This window comes from Rutilus rutilus, assembly GCF_951802725.1.
Source record: "Rutilus rutilus genome assembly, chromosome: 11".
Lineage (NCBI taxonomy): Eukaryota > Metazoa > Chordata > Actinopteri > Cypriniformes > Leuciscidae > Rutilus > Rutilus rutilus.
The window spans coordinates 42270321-42289955 of record NC_140216.1 but is presented as its reverse complement, the minus strand read 5'-3'; the positions used below and the strand labels follow the sequence as shown (position 1 = coordinate 42289955).

Genomic DNA, 19635 nt, shown 5'->3' with positions numbered 1-19635 from the left:
ATAATAACTCTTAATTGATTAATAAATCTCATAACTCTCATATTAACAACTATGCTAACTGTTTTAGACCTAAAAGAGTTATTGTAGGTCTATATATGTCACCCTTAATTGACATATATATATATATAATTATTATACTATAAAAACACATAATTATATAAATTAATTACATAACATAATCATTTCATGATTATAGTGACCAAAATGAGCATGGTTATCACATGATCCTGTTCAAAAAGTAGCCTAGGCTACTAATACTACACAATGAAATCAATTCACCAAGTTTTATGTCGAAAACCAGCAAATAACAAATAAACTTATACCATCAATATGCACTTTTTGTTTACATAAACATTAAAATAGTAACATTAAAAATGATGGCCAAATTTGAAAGGAGTGTCTTGCAACATGTTATCTACTAACATGTACAAGTTCAAATAAAGTTTTGACAAAAACGTTTTTATAAAAAGTTAAACCTTGCATATTTCATTTTTATAAAAAGAATGATTAAAAAAAAGACAAAATACTGACATTTACAATGCACATTATCTTTTATAGTAAAATTCGGTCCGATTTTCCCGTGGCGTCTGTCGTTGCTAATGCTATGCAACCATGCGCTCTCCACAACGACAAAGAAGTTTTAATAGCTAATGGATTTCCACCACCGAAAAACGCTTGCTGTAGCTCTGCTAGAATATTTATTTACGGAGAATAAAAAAACACCCGTAGTTTGGGTGCACCCCCATCCTTCATGTTGACTCGTTGCGCCTGGAAAAAAATGAGCGCGTCGCTTCAATTATTTGAAATAACGAACTTGAGCGCGCAAAAGACGCGATATTGAACGGCCCTTGGTGAGCTACCTCCAATCAGGCCACGAGCTACTGGTAGCTAGCTCGCGAACGACGTGTTGGAGACCACTTTAGACATTATGTCTGAAAATCAATATCCTAGGGAGAAAATGAATGGGATTTTCCTGTTCTGTTGGGGGCCCCCTTGGAGGGCGGGGCCCGTTTCAATTGAAACGGGTGAAACATAGGTAAGGCCGCCTCTGACAACAAGGTTCCATTTGTTAATGTAAGTAAATGCATAAGCAAGTAAATGCAAGTCAATGTAGGCTTACACCAAGCTATACATATTTTAAGTTAATATCAGTTGTGTGTAGGCTACTTAGTATAATCATTAACTGATAGTTGACTCGATTTGGATTATAGTTTATAAAGTTTTAAATTTATACTTTTCTTCGCTTCAGAAGGCATTTATTAACGCACTGGAGTCAAATGGGGATTACTTTTATGATGGATGCGCTTTTTTGAGCTTCAAAATCTGTTACTATTCACTGCCATTATAAAGATATTTTTTGAATATAACTCTAATTGTGTGTGGCTGAAAGGAAGTCTAGGATGGCTTGAGGGTGAGTATATTATTGGATAATTTGTATTTTTAGGTGAACTATTCCTTTAAGTGGCCTACCAACGACATCTTCAGGCTGATCGCGGTCTTCACACGAGCATCAACTGCGCATGCTCCTTGAACTTGCGAACAGGCCACGCCCACCTTGAGACTCTAAACGCAACCAAATCTGCAACAACATTTCTGGGCTTAAACTCGACATTATGGCGCAGAATATGATGCTTTACTGGGGCTCCGGCTCTCCGCCGTGCTGGAGGGTCATGATCGCGCTGGAGGAGAAGAAACTGCAGGGATACAAACACAAACATCTGTCGTTTGACAAGAAAGAGTACCAGTGTGCAGAAGTGAAGGCTCTCAATCCCAGAGTTCAGGTGCGTCACAGACACACGTACGCCTGTTGAGTGGGGTTTCTGGTGAATGCATTACGTGTTTACTGCAAATGCAACTTTAATAAAGAGACACGACATTTACCAAACTTTTTCTTTTTCTTTTTTTTTACATTGCACATTTATTTATTTTGCAGCTTCCAACTTTCAAGCACGGAGACCTCATCGTGAACGAGTCTTTCGCCGCGTGTCTGTATCTGGAGGTAAATCAGTGTCATAAACAGAACAATCTAACGGTCCTTTAGCGTTTGTACAAATACACATCTCTACCTAATTTAAACAAACACAATTCAAAAGTGTTATAATTCTTGTGAATAAGAAAATAAGATGCTCTGGAAGAGAGGGGGATGGGGATATTCACCTGCCAAATGCTGGAAATTAAGCGTGACTGAACTCAAAATAAATTGGTAAATCTTAATTACTAAAAAGCCAAAGTTATGATATACAAGTCATAATTATGACATACTAAATCATAATTGAAATAAAAGGTAGAAATCATAACATATTAACTCATTTTGACTTTGTTATAATTTTGGCTTTTAATGTCATAATTATTACCCAGAGAGCAACATAGTGTTGGCCCAGATCCGGCCCAGATCCGGCCCACATCTGAGCCGTGTGGAATGCACGTGTACCGGATCTGGGCTATGTTGCTGTCTGGGGAGTTTTTGTCAATTTCAACTTTTTGTCATTATTATGAAAATGTAAATCAAAGTTTTGACTTTCATAATCATTAATTAGTATATCATCAATTTGACTTTTTATTTCATAATTATGCCTTACAAGAGCATGTTTTTTTCTTATGTGGCGAAAATGGGCTTTCATACTGTAGTTAAAAGGCATTACCAAAAAAATTTTTATTTCACTATTGCATGTATTCATAAAACATTTGAATAGGGACAAACAAAATACATGACCCAACAAAAATCTGTGATTAATGTTTCCTTCGGTTTTATACAAACACAGAGCGCTGCGTTTGAGTCGGCGACATCTCGCAGGATTACAGTCCAAATAAACAACAAATAATGTTAATATTGTCTATCAAACTGGAATAGATGAGTTACAAATAATCACTTTTAGCTTTTCTTAAACCCTTGAAACTAGTACAGTGCATTAAATTAAATTATATTTTATTCCATTTCAGAGTAGATTAAAATAGATTTATGAGTTCCAATGTAGACTTTCCATGTTTATATGCTTATATTGCATGTATATGTTACACAAATCTGATTGGTTCCTGCTGTATCAGTAGCCAATGAGCTCGCTGCTCAACTCTTAAATAATTGTTTAGCATTTGCTTTTGAAATTGAATCAATGGTTTCAAGGAAGAGTAGTAATAATTTGTAATAAATAAATAAAAATTTGTAGTAACTGAACAGATTCAAACACAAAGATGAGGGTCACGTCACAGACTGATAAATGTTTCTGGTTTCTAGAGTGCGTTCAAGTCTCAAGGAACCCGTCTGATCCCAGATGATCCAGCCGAACTGGCGCTCGTCTACCAGCGCATGTTCGAGACCGACAACCTGCAGAAGAAAATGTGTAAGTGATTTAAATCATGAACGTACATTTAAAGCTGAGCGACGACTCATTTCGACGAATACCGATTTTTATTTCATCATGATCGGCCAATCCCAGTCATCCAAGCCTTATATAAATGAGATTTAAAGTCCCCCTGTGGTGTAAATCCAGCTTTTAATGTTGTTCATGTGTGTATGTGGTGTTTTTAATCTGCTTTAAGACAAACCATGTGTAAGTTCATAAGTCGACACCATTGCTGAGTATTTCCTCCTTAAAACTGCAGTGAACCAAAGACAGTCTCAAAAACACGCTTTGAAATCGCTGGTGTTTCTGACGTCACAAACTACCTTGTAACCAATCAGATCAACGTGTGATCGTCAACCAGTGGATCTCTGAGCTGAGTGAGTGGAGGCGGGGCTCATTTGCATATTCATAGAACCGGGCATACTAAATGATTTATGTGAATAAACAGTCTCATATGTCTATTTATTTTTAATATAGGCCTACTATTTATTAATTTATTGTTCTATTTTATTTAACATTTAGGTAAGGGACCTGGGTAATGGATAGGGGGCGCTGACCCAAAAGAGGTTGAGAACCACTGACTCAGATCTTACCTCATCCGGTTCAATAATAGTAATTAATGTAGTTTATTTGCTGTCATCGTCCTCCTATCACATGCTCTCTTTGCTCGCCGGATCAGCCGAATAAACCGCCGCTTATTCAGTGTTACTCTTGTGTGTGCAGACGACGTGGCCTTCTACGAGTGGTACGTCCCTGAGGGAGAGCGACACGAATCGGCCCTGAAGAGGAATAAAGAGAATCTCGTCACCGAACTCAAACTGTGGGACGGATACTTGGAGAAGGTTGTGTTTTAACAGGGATTCTCCGATTGATCAGTATCGGCCGATAATCGAATTCTGTGACTCGTTCGCTAGTAGCGCTGCCTTCGACTAAAGATTTTTCTAGTCGACTGTTAGTCTTTCATTTAAACGATTAGTCGACTTAATTGCACTTGTATATTAATAAGCCAAATCATAATAATGAGCTTTTAATTGCCTTAGAGCTTAGATCGGGCCCAAAAAACCCGAGCTCGACCCTACCCGAGCCTGTGCACGTTGTGTCCGAGCCCGGCCCCGCCAGGCCCGACACATTATCTGTAATTATAAGCCAGATTTAAACCTGACCATTTTTTGATACGTGGGCCGTTATAACCTGGGGCGGCGCCAGAGAATATTTAAACGCAGGTGCTGAGGGGGTGCTAGATATATTATAGCCTATATAAATACTATTACAAAAATTGGCCACTTAATATTTAATATTCAATTATTTTAATTGTCACAAAGTATTCATTTTATTAAATTGAACAAGAACATTCAGCAATCAATCAGATATTCTTAAAGATTTATTAATAATGTTATTTCAACATAATATCTTATTTCGACATAATATGTGTGCATGCAACAAGCAAGATGTGCATTTGTAAATCCGCCTGCATTGATTTTTATTAATAAACCAGTGTTTTCTGTGTCAGTGTCGGCTGCAAAGATGAAGTTGACGATCGCCATCTCCGTAGTGAACGCGCCTATTCTATAGAGAGAAATGCACATCATGGATTACATAATCAGAGAGTAGACTATTTCTTTTTGTTTTGAATTGTTTCGTTTAAAGACATTTCAAGCTTTCTTTAGATATATTTCTCATGTCTGTGAGGAATACACTGAGTTTCGGTTTATTTATGATGAGACGAGCTCCAGTTAACGAGCAATGCAAGTGACCGCGCCGACGCCTCCATGTCATTATTATATTGTCTGCTATATTTGCTTCTTATTTATTAAATCCAGGCAATTGGTTGATACATATTTTTTTTATTTTTTTTTATTTTTTATTAAGATACAATTTATACAAAACGAAATTCACTTTAAAGAAATGCTTTCTACAAAACAAAACTTAATGAAGTGGTCAAAATCATGTCTGAACCACTCCATGTCTCTCGATATATTGCGTTTCCATCTTACTCATGCTGTTCACTTTTCATAATCAGCATTGATGGAAAATAATAACATTATAAAATTACCAAATGAACAAATATGAAACTAAATGCACTTATTTAATGGCTATAGCACGTATAGTAGGCCTACAGACTCTCTATTTGTACAAATTTCTGCACATTCATTTACTTCTGTATTTTGCACACATAAAGCCACAACGCACCAGCAAACCTCATGATTATGAATGGGAGACTGTCTGAACATTTTAATAATTTATTATTAATTTATTTTGATGAATCTCCGCATTAGTGCACACACCTATATGCACGTTTCATAACATAATCTGAGAATATTTGTTTTCCATTTGAATATGTAAATTTAAAAATAGACATTTCAGTCTTTCGATGGATGCATTTCTCATGTCTGCGCGGAAAGTTCACACTGAGTTTCGGTTTATTTTGTGACGCGCTCAAGTTCACAGAGACCGAGACGGCAGAAAGCGCTTCCTGATTGTTTTCTTTATTTTACAAAAGCACAACATTTAGTTATTGTGAGTGCACACAAATAACATGAGTCCGTTTCCAGTGACGATCTAGGCTACTCTTGATGTAAGAGAGTATTTTAAGTAAAATGCAAGTGTCGTGCAGTAAGAGCGCTAATAGCTTCCACACTAAGATATTAGTCTAATAATCGGCTAGCGCACATTTATCTAGGTTAGCATTATAGCGAGCGGCCATGTAAAGTTGCTACTACTTGCATGTTTCAGATAATAAGCCATATTTAAGCTCGATAGATGATAGGCAAACGTTTGGATTTTCCTGTCCGATTACCACAAGTACCCGCCGTTAACGATCTGTCCCTCACGGATTACGCATAATAACGCAACTTCGCCACAAGGTTTTGTTTTTTCTTTGACTATTTGTGATCTTTCCTGTAGCTCATGGGTTCATTTCCAAGGTCATGGGTTCGATTCCCAGGGAAAGCAAGAACTGATAAGAGTGTAAATGTGTACCTTGAAATGCAATGTAAGTTGCTTTGGATAAAAGCGTCTGCCAAATGCATAAATGTAAATGACTATGCGACTAGTACAATTTTTGTTCGACTAAGCCTCTTCTAGTCGATTATTAGCGGGCAGCCCTAATCGATAGTCTCACGATCTCACGAAACGATTCCAACATGACGACGTCAAACTTTAGCGCAATAGACCCTTTTCATGTTCTAAAGAAATATCAGGAACATTGGCTAAAGGATTTAATACAACGAACCTGATTCGCTGCCTCTTTCATTCGTTCTTATTGAAATTAATTGCATTATGAATGCCATAAATAGAGGATAACTATTGCCAAATGCCATAACTATTATCATCAACCTTTGACCATTGAACTTGAACCCTTATTGTCCTAATAAACTCGATCTCATTTGTTGGTCAGATGGGTAAAGGGTCGTTCCTCGCTGGCAAGAACTTCACCATGGCGGACGTGGTTTGTTTCCCAGTTATTGCATATTTCCCACGACTTCAGTGAGTGTCATTATCAATCCTTCTCCATGGACAGCATGTTTAATCATAATGTCAGCTTAAGGTTTAATGTTTGATCTGTCTGACTGGTTTAGGGGCGGTTTCCCGAACAGAGATTAAGCCTAATCCTAGACTAAAATTGCCCTTTAAACCAGATTAACAGAAGTCTGCTTTCTCAGTCAAGGCTTTAAATAGTCCTAGATTTAGTTTAGTCCAGAGTTTAATAAGATGATTTCCTGGAGGAAGACTAGAGTTACTCCAGGACTAAATCAAGGCTTAAAATAAACCTACCAGGAGGCAGGTTTAACTTCAGATTAACATTGTGTTTCAAATTGTACTACTTGGATACACACACATATATATTTATATATTTATATTTCTTTTCTTTTATTCCATAGCTGGTGTGTGCAGTTTATTTAGCTTGCTTAAAAATTATTTGCTCTTGTTTATTAAAACATTTTTTGATTGAAGTCTTTTTCTGATTCCATTGTTTCCTTGGATTTGCTTCTCAGTTCCATCATGCAATTTTAAGCTTTTCTTGGTTCATTCCATGTTTTATAGTCAACCTCTATCATGCTAATTCAGATTAGCACAGTTGGTTTTTAATTAATCTGGTTTATTTTAGTTCAGGACTCCATAGTCCAGGTGTAACTAATCTGTACTTAATCTGAGGCCTACTCCTGGCTTAACTTAAACCCTGCCCGGGAAACCGCCCCATAATGTTTGATCTGTCTGACTGGTTTAATGTTTGATCTGTTAGACTGGTTTAATGTTTGATCTGTTAGACTGGTTTAATGTTTGATCTGTTAGACTGGTTTAATGTTTGATCTGTTTGACTGGTTTAATGTTTGATCTGTCTGACTGGTTAACAGCTGTCCTAAAGAGAGATGTCCCAGACTGATGGAGTATTATGAAATGGTGAAGGACCGTCCCAGTATTAAAGCCAGCTGGCCTCTGGAATGGCTGGATGATCCCGCGGGTCAGGATACAATGAAGGACCTGTGAGGAACATCGAAACGTCCTCAACACCTCTGGATCATCACAGAATCATATTAATATTGCATAAAGTTCAGTTTTGATGTATTCAGTAATTGCATGTGATGTTTTCTAACAGTCCTTTATGCAAGAAATGTTTCAGAAGTCTCTCTTACTAATCAATTTTACACCTACAACTGTTAGATCACAACTCTTGTCTTGTTTACATCGCTGCACCTTTCATTTTGTCTGATATTTTCAGCATCTGTTCTGTCAGACCGTTTAATTTGTGAACTTTATTTTAAGCAGTTTCTAAAGATGAAGCTTGTTATCGTCTGTAATGGCAGATTAACCTCAGACAGCAGCAGTGTGGGCCGGATCTGTTGTTGTCTGTTGTTCAGGATTAATAAAGTTTTGTGCTGTTCAATCAAGCTGAGGAAACTATTAACCATCATTACAAGAAATAAAAAATATGGTTCAGTTTTAAATTATTAGCACAAAATATAAGTCGTTTGAAATGGGATCTTAATTGTTAACATTTTCGCTGATTCATTCCCAGACAGCCACATAGTGTCGAGCCAGATCCGGCCCACATCGGCCCATGTTGCTGTCTGGGTTTCAATTTAACGATTACATTTCTCAAATATTTTTCACATTTATCATGTTTATTCTTCCATATTCGTACACCAAATAAAAAAGTAAATAAATAATCAGCCTGCAATCCGTCTTTGTCGATCCAACTGGTATGAAACGCCTATAATCATCATACATAGGCTATCTCGTTTTTATTTATTGCTGAATTTATGAAAATAATCCGAGCACATCAACCATATGGAAGATTAAATAAGGTAAAATTTGGTTGCAAAAAATAGGAATCACACAGTGATTCTTGTCTGCAGCTAAAACCTGACTGAGAAATGTTTGAATAAAATACTTTTAAAAGAATTGGGGAGCCAATGCTCATTTTAAGGCAAAATCAGCTTTAATGAAACATACAGTAACAGAAATCTGAGATATGAAAGTGCATCTTCCAGAAGAACATAGTCATGATGATCATGAAGTGACTGAGCAGTTTCAGCGTCACCTTCACCTTCACCTTCAGCTCAGGTTATCTTCATCATCATGTGACTGATAAGTCAACAATGACACAGCAAAATACTGTAAAACACAACACAATTACACTATATGCTAATCACTTTTTTTCTTGCTAATTGAACATTACATTCTTTTAATAACTGAAATATTTGGACATTTAACTTTTTTTTTTTTAAACTAAATTTAAACATAATTTCCTTTACTTTGAATAACACTTTACAATGTTCCATTTGTTAATGTAAGTAAATGCATTAGTGAATGCAAGTAATGTAATAAATGCATATAGCTATACAGATTTTAAGTTAATATCAGTCGTATGTAGGCTACTTAATATAATCATTAACTGATAGCGTGGCTGACTCGATTTGTCATGACAGTGATTATAGTTTATACAGTTTTAAATGGATATTTTTCTTCGCTTCAGAAGGCACTTATTAACGCACTGGAGTCGAATGGGTATGGATTACTTTTATGATGGATGAGCTTCAAAATCTGTTACTATTCACTGCCATTATAAAGATATTTTTTGAATATAACTCTAATTGTGTGTGGCTGAAAGGAAGTCATATACACCTAGGATGGCTTGAGGGTGAGTATATTATTGGATAATCTGTATTTTTAGGTGAACTATTCCTTTAAGTGGCCTACCAACGACATCTTCAGGCTGATCGCGGTCTTCACACGAGCATCAACTGCGCATGCTCCTTGAACTTGCGAACAGGCCACGCCCACCTTGAGACTCAAAACGCAACCAAATCTGTAACAATATTTCTGATTAAACTCGACATTATGGCGCAGAATATGATGCTTTACTGGGGCTCCGGCTCTCCGCCGTGCTGGAGGCTCATGATCGCGCTGGAGGAGAAGAAACTGCAGGGATACAAACACAAACTTTTGTCGTTTGACAAGAAAGAGTACCAGTGTGCAGAAGTGAAGGCTCTCAATCCCAGAGTTCAGGTGCGTCACAGACACACGCCTGTTGAGTGGGGTTTCTGCTGACTGCATTACGTGTTTACTGCAAATGCAACTTTAATAAAGAGACACGACTTTTACCCAACTATTTTTTTTTTTTTTTTACATTGCACATTTATTTATTTTGCAGGTTCCAACTTTCAAGCACGGAGACCTCATCGTGAACGAGTCTTTCGCCGCGTGTCTGTATCTGGAGGTAAATCAGTGTCATAAACAGAACAATATAACGGTCCTTTAGCGTTTGTACAAATACACATCTCTACCTAATTTAAACAAACACAATTCAAAAGTGTTATAATTCTTGTGAAAAAATAAGATGCTCAGCAAAAAAAGAAAGAACAAAGTAGTAATAAAAAATAAAATAAAAAATTGTGGGTAATATTCACCTGCAAATTGCGGGGAAATTAAGCGTGACTGAACTCGCCAGACCAGGAGAGTCCATTCCCGCCACATAATAATAAATTGGTAAATCTTAATGACTAAAAAGTCAAATTTATGATATAAAAGTCATAATTATGACATACTAAATGATAATTGAGATAAAAAGTAGAACTAACTCATTTTGACTTTTCATGTCATAATTTTGACTTTGTTATAATTTTGTCTTTTTATGTCATAATTATGACTGTCAATTTAAACTTTTTGTTATTATGAAAATGTGAGTCAAAGTTTTGACTTTTCATCTCATAATCATGAATTAGTATGTCATAAATTTGACTTTTTATGTCATAATTATTATTTAAAAAAGCATGTTTTTTTTTTCTTATTTGGTGAAAATAAGCTTTCGTACTAGACAGTTAAGAGCTGATCATTAAAATATGTTTTTCACTGTTTTTTCATTCCTCTGAGAAACTTTTGCATGCATTCACTTGCCAAAGAGCGCAAAGGTTTTGTCAGCAAACGCACATGTTCTATTGGGACCCGTTTTGTGAAGGACCGCAAAAACATTAAAATATATTTTAAACTCCCATCATATTTTTCCATGTTTGTCCAGTTTAGGGACAAACAAAATATGATAAAAAGAATTAGTGATTAATATGTTTCCTTCGGTTTTATACAAACACAGAGCGCTGCGTTTGAGTCGGCGACATCTCGCAGGATTACAGTCCAAATAAACAACAAATAATATTAATATTGTCTATCAAACTGGGATAGGTGAGTTACAAATAATCACTTTGTTCTAGTTTTCAAGGGTTTAAAGGTGCCTTATGTAAAAATAAATAAATTCATACTCCACATTCCATACCAGATGGGGGCAGTATACCTCCAGAAAGTGAGTTGGTCTACTCTAGAGTATGAATATCTTCAAGCTACTCCCCTTCACCTTTACCAGTGAATATGTTCATATTCGTTTTGTTCATATTACATTTTTATTGTTAGTTTGAATTACATTAATTTGACAGACAGTATTCGCTGATGTTGACCAAGCTAGCGCCAACATAACCAGAGCTTCCAACTCTCACGCATTCACCGTGAGACACACGCAAACACTTTTCACACGCTCTCACCCCACACATCAATTTTCTCACGCACAGAAAAATCGCGAAGCAAAGAGGACACGGATACCGACAGACTAGACAGAGCAGGTTAGTTATGATATAAAAAAATCTCAGCTCTCAGATTCTGTCAATTAAATACCGTTTTGGCGCTTGTAAATGTTACACGACAGATCCCTAGCGCATGTGAACCGATCATCTCTACTAGCTAATAGTAAAAAAATCACGAACACTGAAAGATACAGTAACGTTAGGCTACAACTTACCAAAATGTATTCCTCATACATAATATCGACCAATCAGTGTTTTTTATCATCGTGAAGAGGTCAATAACACAGCTGGAGAACAATTATGTCAGATTTACCTCAGGAAAGCCATTTAATAAACATAATATAGGTCACGTAGTTGGCAAGAAAAAAAGAGCAATAGAGATTGTGCTATGTGTACTATATTACAATACTGTATTTATGAACGTTATATACGTTTATCGAACAGCCTTCGATACATTTCTATGTTATAACTTCCCGAAAATCTACACAAACATATAAAACAAACTTCTAACGAAATACTAACAGCATCTTACTTACCAATCCAAACGAAATGTTGCAAGTTCGAAGTCAAACCTCATTTTTTTCATGTCCATTAGTTGTCTCCAGCGATGGAAAGCAGTGCCAATGTTTACTCTGGTTCTGTTCCTTTTTTATCATATTTTATTTGAATGTAGTAGTGGGCAGTAGGCTACTTTCCACACGATTGACATCAGGTTCAAGTACGCCCACAAGCCGTGCGAGTTATTCGTGTATTGCATGTTTGGCTGGTGGTTATGTTGCCGGCATACCGCCTCCCATGGCCGAAACTGGTATTACGACACCTGTCGGGCCGTGGCTATTAATGCTAATGCTAATTGAGGTTGATATCTCTGCAGCACTATAACCTGACATTTTTTTAATGACATCATCGCCCTTATTTCTTCTCATTCTTTTGATGCATGTAGCTCATTTTTGGGATATTTTTACCTCAATTTTTACATAAGGCACCTTTAAGAAAAACTAAGAACATTAAATTGAGTGATTATTTTATTCCAGTTCAGAGTAGATTAAAATACATGAATAAGTTCCAATGTAGACTTTCCATGTTTATATGCTTATATTGCATGTATATGTTACACAAATCTGATTGGTTCCTGCTGTATCAGTAGCCAATGAGCTCGCTGCTCAACTCTTAAATAATTGGTTAGCATTTGCTTTTGAAATTGAATCAATGGTTTCAAGGAAGAGTAGTAATAACAATTGATTTTTTTTTTTTTGTAGTAGTAGTAACTGAACAGATCCAAACACAAAGATGAGGGTCACGTCACAGACTGATAAATGTTTCTGGTTTCTAGAGTACGTTCAAGTCTCAAGGAACCCGTCTGATCCCAGATGATCCAGCCGAACTGGCGCTCGTCTACCAGCGCATGTTCGAGACCGACAACCTGCAGAAGAAAATGTGTAAGTGATGTAAATCATGAACGTACATTTAAAGCTGTCCAAACAATACCAGAGTAACTCAAGCTCTTGTGGTTTATGATACCGGTTTAGAAATAAGACAAAAAAATAAGTTCATGACAAGTGTTTATTAATTGACAGCCTGATGTTTGCAAGATTTAAAGTCCCCCTGTGGTGTAAATCCAGTTTTTAATGTTGTTTATGTGTCTATGTGGTGTTTTTAATATGCTTTAAGACAAACCATGTGTAAATTCATAAGTCGACACCATTGCTGAGTATTTCCTCCTTAAAACTGCAGTGAACCAAAGACAGTCTCAAAAACACGCTTTGAAATCGCTGGTGTTTCTGACGTCACAAACTACCTTGTAACCAATCAGATCAACGTGTGATCGTCAACCAGTGGATCTCTGAGCTGAGTGAGTGAGTGGAGGCGGGGCTCATTTGCATATTCATAGAACCGCGCATACTAAATGATGCAAGAGTGATGAGTTCAAGATATTTAAAGGCATGAAGATTTTTATTTTTTTTATATGTCATTTTGGTGATCAAATGTTAGTTTTAAGGGTTAATATTATTGACTACAAGGGGGACTTCAAACTCTCTCTATACTGTCACTATTAACTCTTTACAGCTTGAAGGCATTTTTAATGATTTCTCATGGCAAACTTAAAAGTAATGGCTTATAACTCTACCAAAAAAAAAATCAAAACAAAACAAGGTATCAAAAACATGGTCTCCTTTGATAGAAACCTTTAATATTTTTTGACCATGTTTGGAGGTTCTTATGTTACAACACTGCTGAGAAAACCTTAGAAAAAGTGATGCAATTTATTAATTTATTTGGTTATCGTTAACGCTTGACATGGCGGCTATTATAAAGTATATGACAGGTCATAATTCATATCAAGTTTGGGCCGTTAACTGCATCTGGGCCACAGTTTGTGTTAATATCTAAAAGCAATCAGAAATTATGGCATTTGGAACCATGTCAGCCTTTTTATTTAAAGTCCAGAAACCTCTTCAAACAAACGGTCTGAGTGTTTTATTGAACTTTAAGAACTTCTTACATGTGTAACCGCCAGGAAGCATACAAGTATTTATAATTATTGCTGCAAGTAAAATAGACCTATGCTGCCATCTAGTGGTTTAATTCATCCTTCAATCAGACGGATCTGCCTATTTTAGTGTACACGTACTGCTTTACTTGAGAAAATAGAATAAAATGTGCTTATTTCTAATATTTTTATTATTTTATATAGAAATAAATGGTGTATAATTCAGAGGAGAATCTGTACTTGGATCACTCAGATTTTCACTCATCCGGTTCAAAATAGTTTATAATAGTAATTAATGTAGTTTATTCGCTGTCATCGTCCTCCTATCACATGCTCTCTTTGCTCGCCGAATAAACCGCCGCTTATTCAGTGTTACTCTTGTGTGTGCAGACGACGTGGCCTATTACGAGTGGTTCGTCCCTGAGGGAGAGCGACACGAATCGGCCCTGAAGAGGAATAAAGAGAATCTCATCACCGAACTCAAACTGTGGGACGGATACTTGGAGAAGGTTGTGTTTTAAAGTCAAGTTGGCTTTATTTCTAGAGCGCTTTATAGAGTACAGACTGTTTCAAAGCAGCTTTACAGCGATAAAGTGGAAAATATCACAATCAGTGATGCCAACTTCATCAAATATTAGTCAAAATCAGCTGTAAATCAGATCAATTCAGTCGTAGTTTTGTTCTCTTCTGATAGTCAGTCAAATCAATATTACTGAATGTCTTTTAAACCTCAAGTCATGAAATTTTTACAACAACAGGTGACATCATACAGTGAACAAAATAAACAGTACAGTGGGATCGGACTGCCACCGGTCCCCTACCCACCCACGAACCAACCCAGCACAGGCCCAAAAACGAGGACAAACACACGAACCCATGCATACATCACCAAAGCAAACACACAACTTACAAACTAAAACAGTAATAGGGGTAGACAAAGTAAGTAGAGATGGGCAGGGAAGAAGGCAAAAGGGGAAAGAGACTAAATAAACCTGACGTACTGACATGGAGCGGTTCAATCCTCCAAATCAGGGGACAGGGTGAGGGAGTCCACCAGCCCCAGGAAAGGGTTCCACGTCCCAAGAAATGTTGAGGAAGAACCTTTCAAAGAAGATCTGAGCTTCTCCAGCCTCAGATTGTCAAGCACCTCTTTAATCCAAGGGTCGTGGGTAGGGGGGCGGGAGAGCTTCCAGTTGAACAGAATCAGTCTTCGAGCTAGCAAAGATGTAAATGCCAGGGCCCGCCTCAGCGCGACAGGGAGGTCAGTGTCTGGGGAAATGCCAAATATAGCTGACAAAGGGTTGGGAGGGATAGTGTGCCCGTAGGCTCTACTCATGGTGTCAAAAAAGTTCGTCCAAAAAGTTGTCAATTTAGGGCAAGACCAAAACATATGAGTATGGTTGGCAGGGGACTGATTGCACCTATTACAGGTGTCCCGGACAGTGGGGTATATTTTAGACAGTTTTGCATTTGTGTAATGAACTTTATGAAGGATCTTGCATTGGATTAGTCCATGACGAGCACATATGGAGGAAGAGTGGACCATAGCCTGAGCATGGTCCCACTGTTCGTCCATAATAGTCACGTTCAGGTCGCCCTCCCACGCAGCTTTTGAAAGGGCACCAGGGTACGCAGAGGTCGATCCTAGTGACTCGTACAGTACAGAAACACATTTTCTATGGTTGGGGTCTGTCGCCAGGAGGGAGTCAGTCAGGGTTTCGGGGGGGTGGTTTGGAAAGTGGGGGAACGTCATCTTAAAGTCTCTAATCTGAAAAAAACGGAAGAGGTGTGATTTTGGCAAATTGTAAAGAGAAGAGAGCTCTGTGAAGGAAGCAAATATACCATCCTTCTATAGGTCCTTAACGCAGATGATGCCGTTACTGTGCCAGGCCCTGAATGCCAAATCTGACCTTTAATCTGAGGGATTAAAGACATGGTTTTGGAGCAGTGGTGTCAAGACAGAGGGACCCTGTAAACCTAAGCCTTTCCTGATCTGACTCCAGATCTTAAGCGAGAGGGATACGATTGGGCATGTGCCCGCAGATGTTGAAGGCAAAGGGAGTTGGGAGCAGAGGGCTGACCGCAGTGGAAGGCGTGAGCTTGCCGCTCCAAATGTACCCAGACAGGAAGTGAGGCACAGTCGTCGCTCATCCAGTATAAAGGTTTTTGCAGGTTAGCTGCCCAATAATATGGTCTAAAGTTAGGGAGTGCCAGACCCCCCTCAGACTTAGGGGACTGTAGTATCGCCTTGCGGATCCTAGCGGGTTTGCCGCCCCACAGAAATTTAGATATCGCACTGTCCAGCTTGTCGAAAAAAGATTTAGAAATGAGTACCGGGATGTGCTGGAACAGATAAAGGAATTTGGGGAGGACAACCATCTTAACCAAATTTGCCCGGCCTATGAGGGAGAGTGGTAGGACCGACCAGCGGTCACTTACAGTTTTTGCAAGCAGGGGTAAGAAATTGTTGCAAATTTTTTGACACGGCTATTGTAATATGAACGCCCAAGTAGCTAAATCCGTCGTCAGCCCACTTAAATGACGATAACGAGCGTGGGAGCTGCTTAGCCAGAGAGTTTAGCGCTAGGGGCTCACTTTTCTGGTAGTTGAGCTTATAGCCGGAGTACGCACCGAACCGGTCCAGAATGTTTAAAATCACAGGAAGTGAGGCGACAGGGTTAGAGATGTACAGGAGCAGGTCGTCCGCATACAGTGAAACTTTGAGTTATGCCAAATCGTGTGACGCCCTCGAAGCCAAATGGCCAGAGGTTCTACCGCTATGGAGAACAGGAGTGGGGACAGAGGGCAGCTCTGTCTGGTGCCTCTCTGAAGTGAGAAAGGGGGTGACAGCATGTCATTAGTTTGAACCGAGGCCATCTGGGATGAGTATAGCAGTCTGACCCATAGAATAAAATTGTCGCCCAGGCCAAACCTGTCCATTGCCTCGTATAGGTACCCCCATCCGACCCGCTCGAAGGCCTTTTCGGAGTCGAGGGACACAACGATTTCCGCGGTATCCTAGTCCAGTCATTTTATGAAAAAAGGTTGAACAAATTGCAACAGAAGCAAACTCAACTGATTTTGTATCCTCAATATGTCCTGAGTAAGGAAAAAAAAGTTCCGAAGAATCCCATTAGGGGAAAGTTTTGAAAAAGACCCAAATATATCCTACTCATACGCCTATGCATTCTTTTTCTTGAATAGGGTAAAAAATTTAACCTTTAGATATCACCATGAAAATAAGTGAGTTGATTACTTACATCAAGACAAACAAAAAATGTATTACAAGTTTTGGGAAATTGTTTGTTAACATGGACAAACGGTGCATAATCTAATTATGGTGGTGGTGGTTGAGGAGAGATCCCCTGACATGATTGTAAAGCGCTTTGGGTGTACAGTAGTACATATGAAAGCGCTATATATGCGCTATAGCCGATTCTATTCTATTCTTCTATTCTATTATGTATGTGCTAATTTGCATAAATACCACAACAGGTCTAAACATTGGGTCTAGCCGGGTGAAAATGTCTTGTTGAATCTTGTTGACACATAACAGTAAAATACTTAATGTTAAGGTCTGAATGGAACCCATTACGGCTACCCATGAGCATTAATACATATGGCAGGAAGAAGTACTTTAAACCAGCCTTTATTAATTTTTACAGTCTGTGGGACTGTTTCTGGGGGACGAGTCTGAGGGAAGAACAGGAGACAATGCTAAGGAAAATGCAGAAGACAAAAGGTAGGCAAAATAAAAAGTGAATCCCAGAAACAGTCCCACGGACCCAGCCCCAAACCCCATCTCTGCAATAATAATTAATAAAGGCTGGTTTAAAGTACTTCTTCCTGCCTCTATGTATTAATGCATGGGACTTTCGGCCCTCTAGCTGTTAAAAAACAAAACTGCATGCATTTTGCGGGGGAACATTTTTGTGGTTGTGCTTCGGCTCTGCGTGACTGCGGATCAATATGACCTTATACAATGAACTCTGTTAGAGAGCAACATATGGCAATTTATCTCTTCAATAGAATACTTTTACTCATCTGTTTAGTAATAAAAACGCAATCTTTCTCGCTCGTTGTGACACTAACCTCTGCCACTCACACACCATACACGCGTCAAAGGAGCCAGAGCAACTTTTCTCTATTTATGGATATGACGAGACATTTCACATAGTGAATCAGGGTAAGCCAAAATACACTTTGAAAGAAGCATTAAGAATTTTAATGCTCAAGGGTCGTTCTCTCCTTTCTTGGTCCCCTTTCTTCGATCTGCCGGCCATCCTCTTAAAGCGGCGAGGCACTGTCAAATATAATTAAATGTTGGGGATCGGTTGCAGCACTTTAGTTGGACTGTAAGGCAGGTTATAACTGTAAAGGTTGGGAGCGGGGCAGAAACGCGACTCACTCTCCCATTTCCTACACCGGAAGTCCTGAAATCAAACTTGAAATCATTTGTTAATCGATTTATTAGCAATATAAATGATCCATGTGTGAATACAGATTCCTGGTCTCATGAACAAAGCATGTTGTTCCATAGATGATCTCTTCATATTTCCATATATGTAGATGTAATCACTCACAACAGCAGCTGAAAACAATGAGTTTTAGTGGAGCGAGTAAATGCAAACTTTCCATTTCTGTTTTAGATTAATTGCATTATGAATGCCATGTTTGTTAAATTCTTGCTTTTTAAGTAGAGGATAACTATTTCCATAACTATTATCATCAACCTTTGACCATTGAACTTGAACCCTTATTGTCCTAATAAACTTGATCTCATTTGTTGGTCAGATGGGTAAAGGGTCGTTCCTCGCCGGCAAGAACTTCACCATGGCGGACGTGGTTTGTTTCCCAGTTATCGCATATTTCCCAAGATTTCAGTGAGTGAAATCATTATCAGTCCTTCTCCATGGACAGCATGTTTAATCATAATGTCAGCTTAAGGTTTAATGTTTGATCTGTCAGACTGGTTTAATGTTTGATCTGTTAGACTGGTTTAATGTTTGATCTGTTAGACTGGTTTAATGTTTGACTGGTTTAATGTTTGATCTGTTAGACTGGTTTAATGTTTGATCTGTTAGACTGGTTTAATGTTTGATCTGTTAGACTGGTTTAATGTTTGACTGGTTTAATGTTTGATCTGTTAGACTGGTTTAATGTTTGATCTGTCTGACTGGTTAACAGCTGTCCTAAAGAGAGATGTCCCAGACTGATGGAGTATTATGAAATGGTGAAGGACCGTCCCAGTATTAAAGCCAGCTGGCCTCCACACTGGCTGGAGAAACCCGAGGGTCAGGATACACTGAAGGACCTGTGAGGAACATCGAGACGTTCCCAACAGCGGATCACATTAATATTGCATAAATTTCAGCTTTGATATATTCAGTAATTGCCTTTTGATGTTTTTCTAACAGTCCTTTATGCAAGAATCACTTCCCTCTTACAACTGTTAACTCACAACTCTTGTCTTGTTTACATCGCTGCACTTTCATTGGTCTGATGTTCTCAGCATCTGTTCTGTCAGGACGCTTAATCTGTGAACCTTTTGAACAGTTTCTAAAGATGAAGCTCATTGTTATCGTCTGTAATGGCAGATTAACATGTTTGCGATTTAATAAAGTTTTATCCTGTTCAATCAAACTGAGGAAATATTTACCATAATTTCAAGAAATGGATTTTGTGCTAATAATTTAAAACGTAACCATATTTTTAAGTTTGAAATGGGTTT

General features: G+C 38.1%; 1 protein-coding gene across 1 annotated transcript; it reads left to right on the top strand.

The window, feature by feature from the left end:
* Positions 1 to 1464: 1464 nt before the first annotated feature.
* Positions 1465 to 19547, top strand: LOC311300179 (uncharacterized protein). Its single transcript, XM_084424312.1, has 13 exons — positions 1465 to 1781; positions 1934 to 1999; positions 3233 to 3338; positions 4065 to 4183; positions 6739 to 6827; positions 7697 to 7825; positions 8872 to 8906; positions 9535 to 9851; positions 9997 to 10062; positions 12747 to 12852; positions 14295 to 14413; positions 18699 to 18787; positions 19092 to 19547. The coding sequence occupies exons 1-13, from the start codon at positions 1614 to 1616 to the stop codon at positions 19222 to 19224; spliced, it is 1542 nt and encodes a 513-aa protein (XP_084280438.1). The 5' UTR covers positions 1465 to 1613; the 3' UTR covers positions 19225 to 19547.
* The last annotated feature ends 88 nt before the right edge of the window (positions 19548 to 19635 follow it).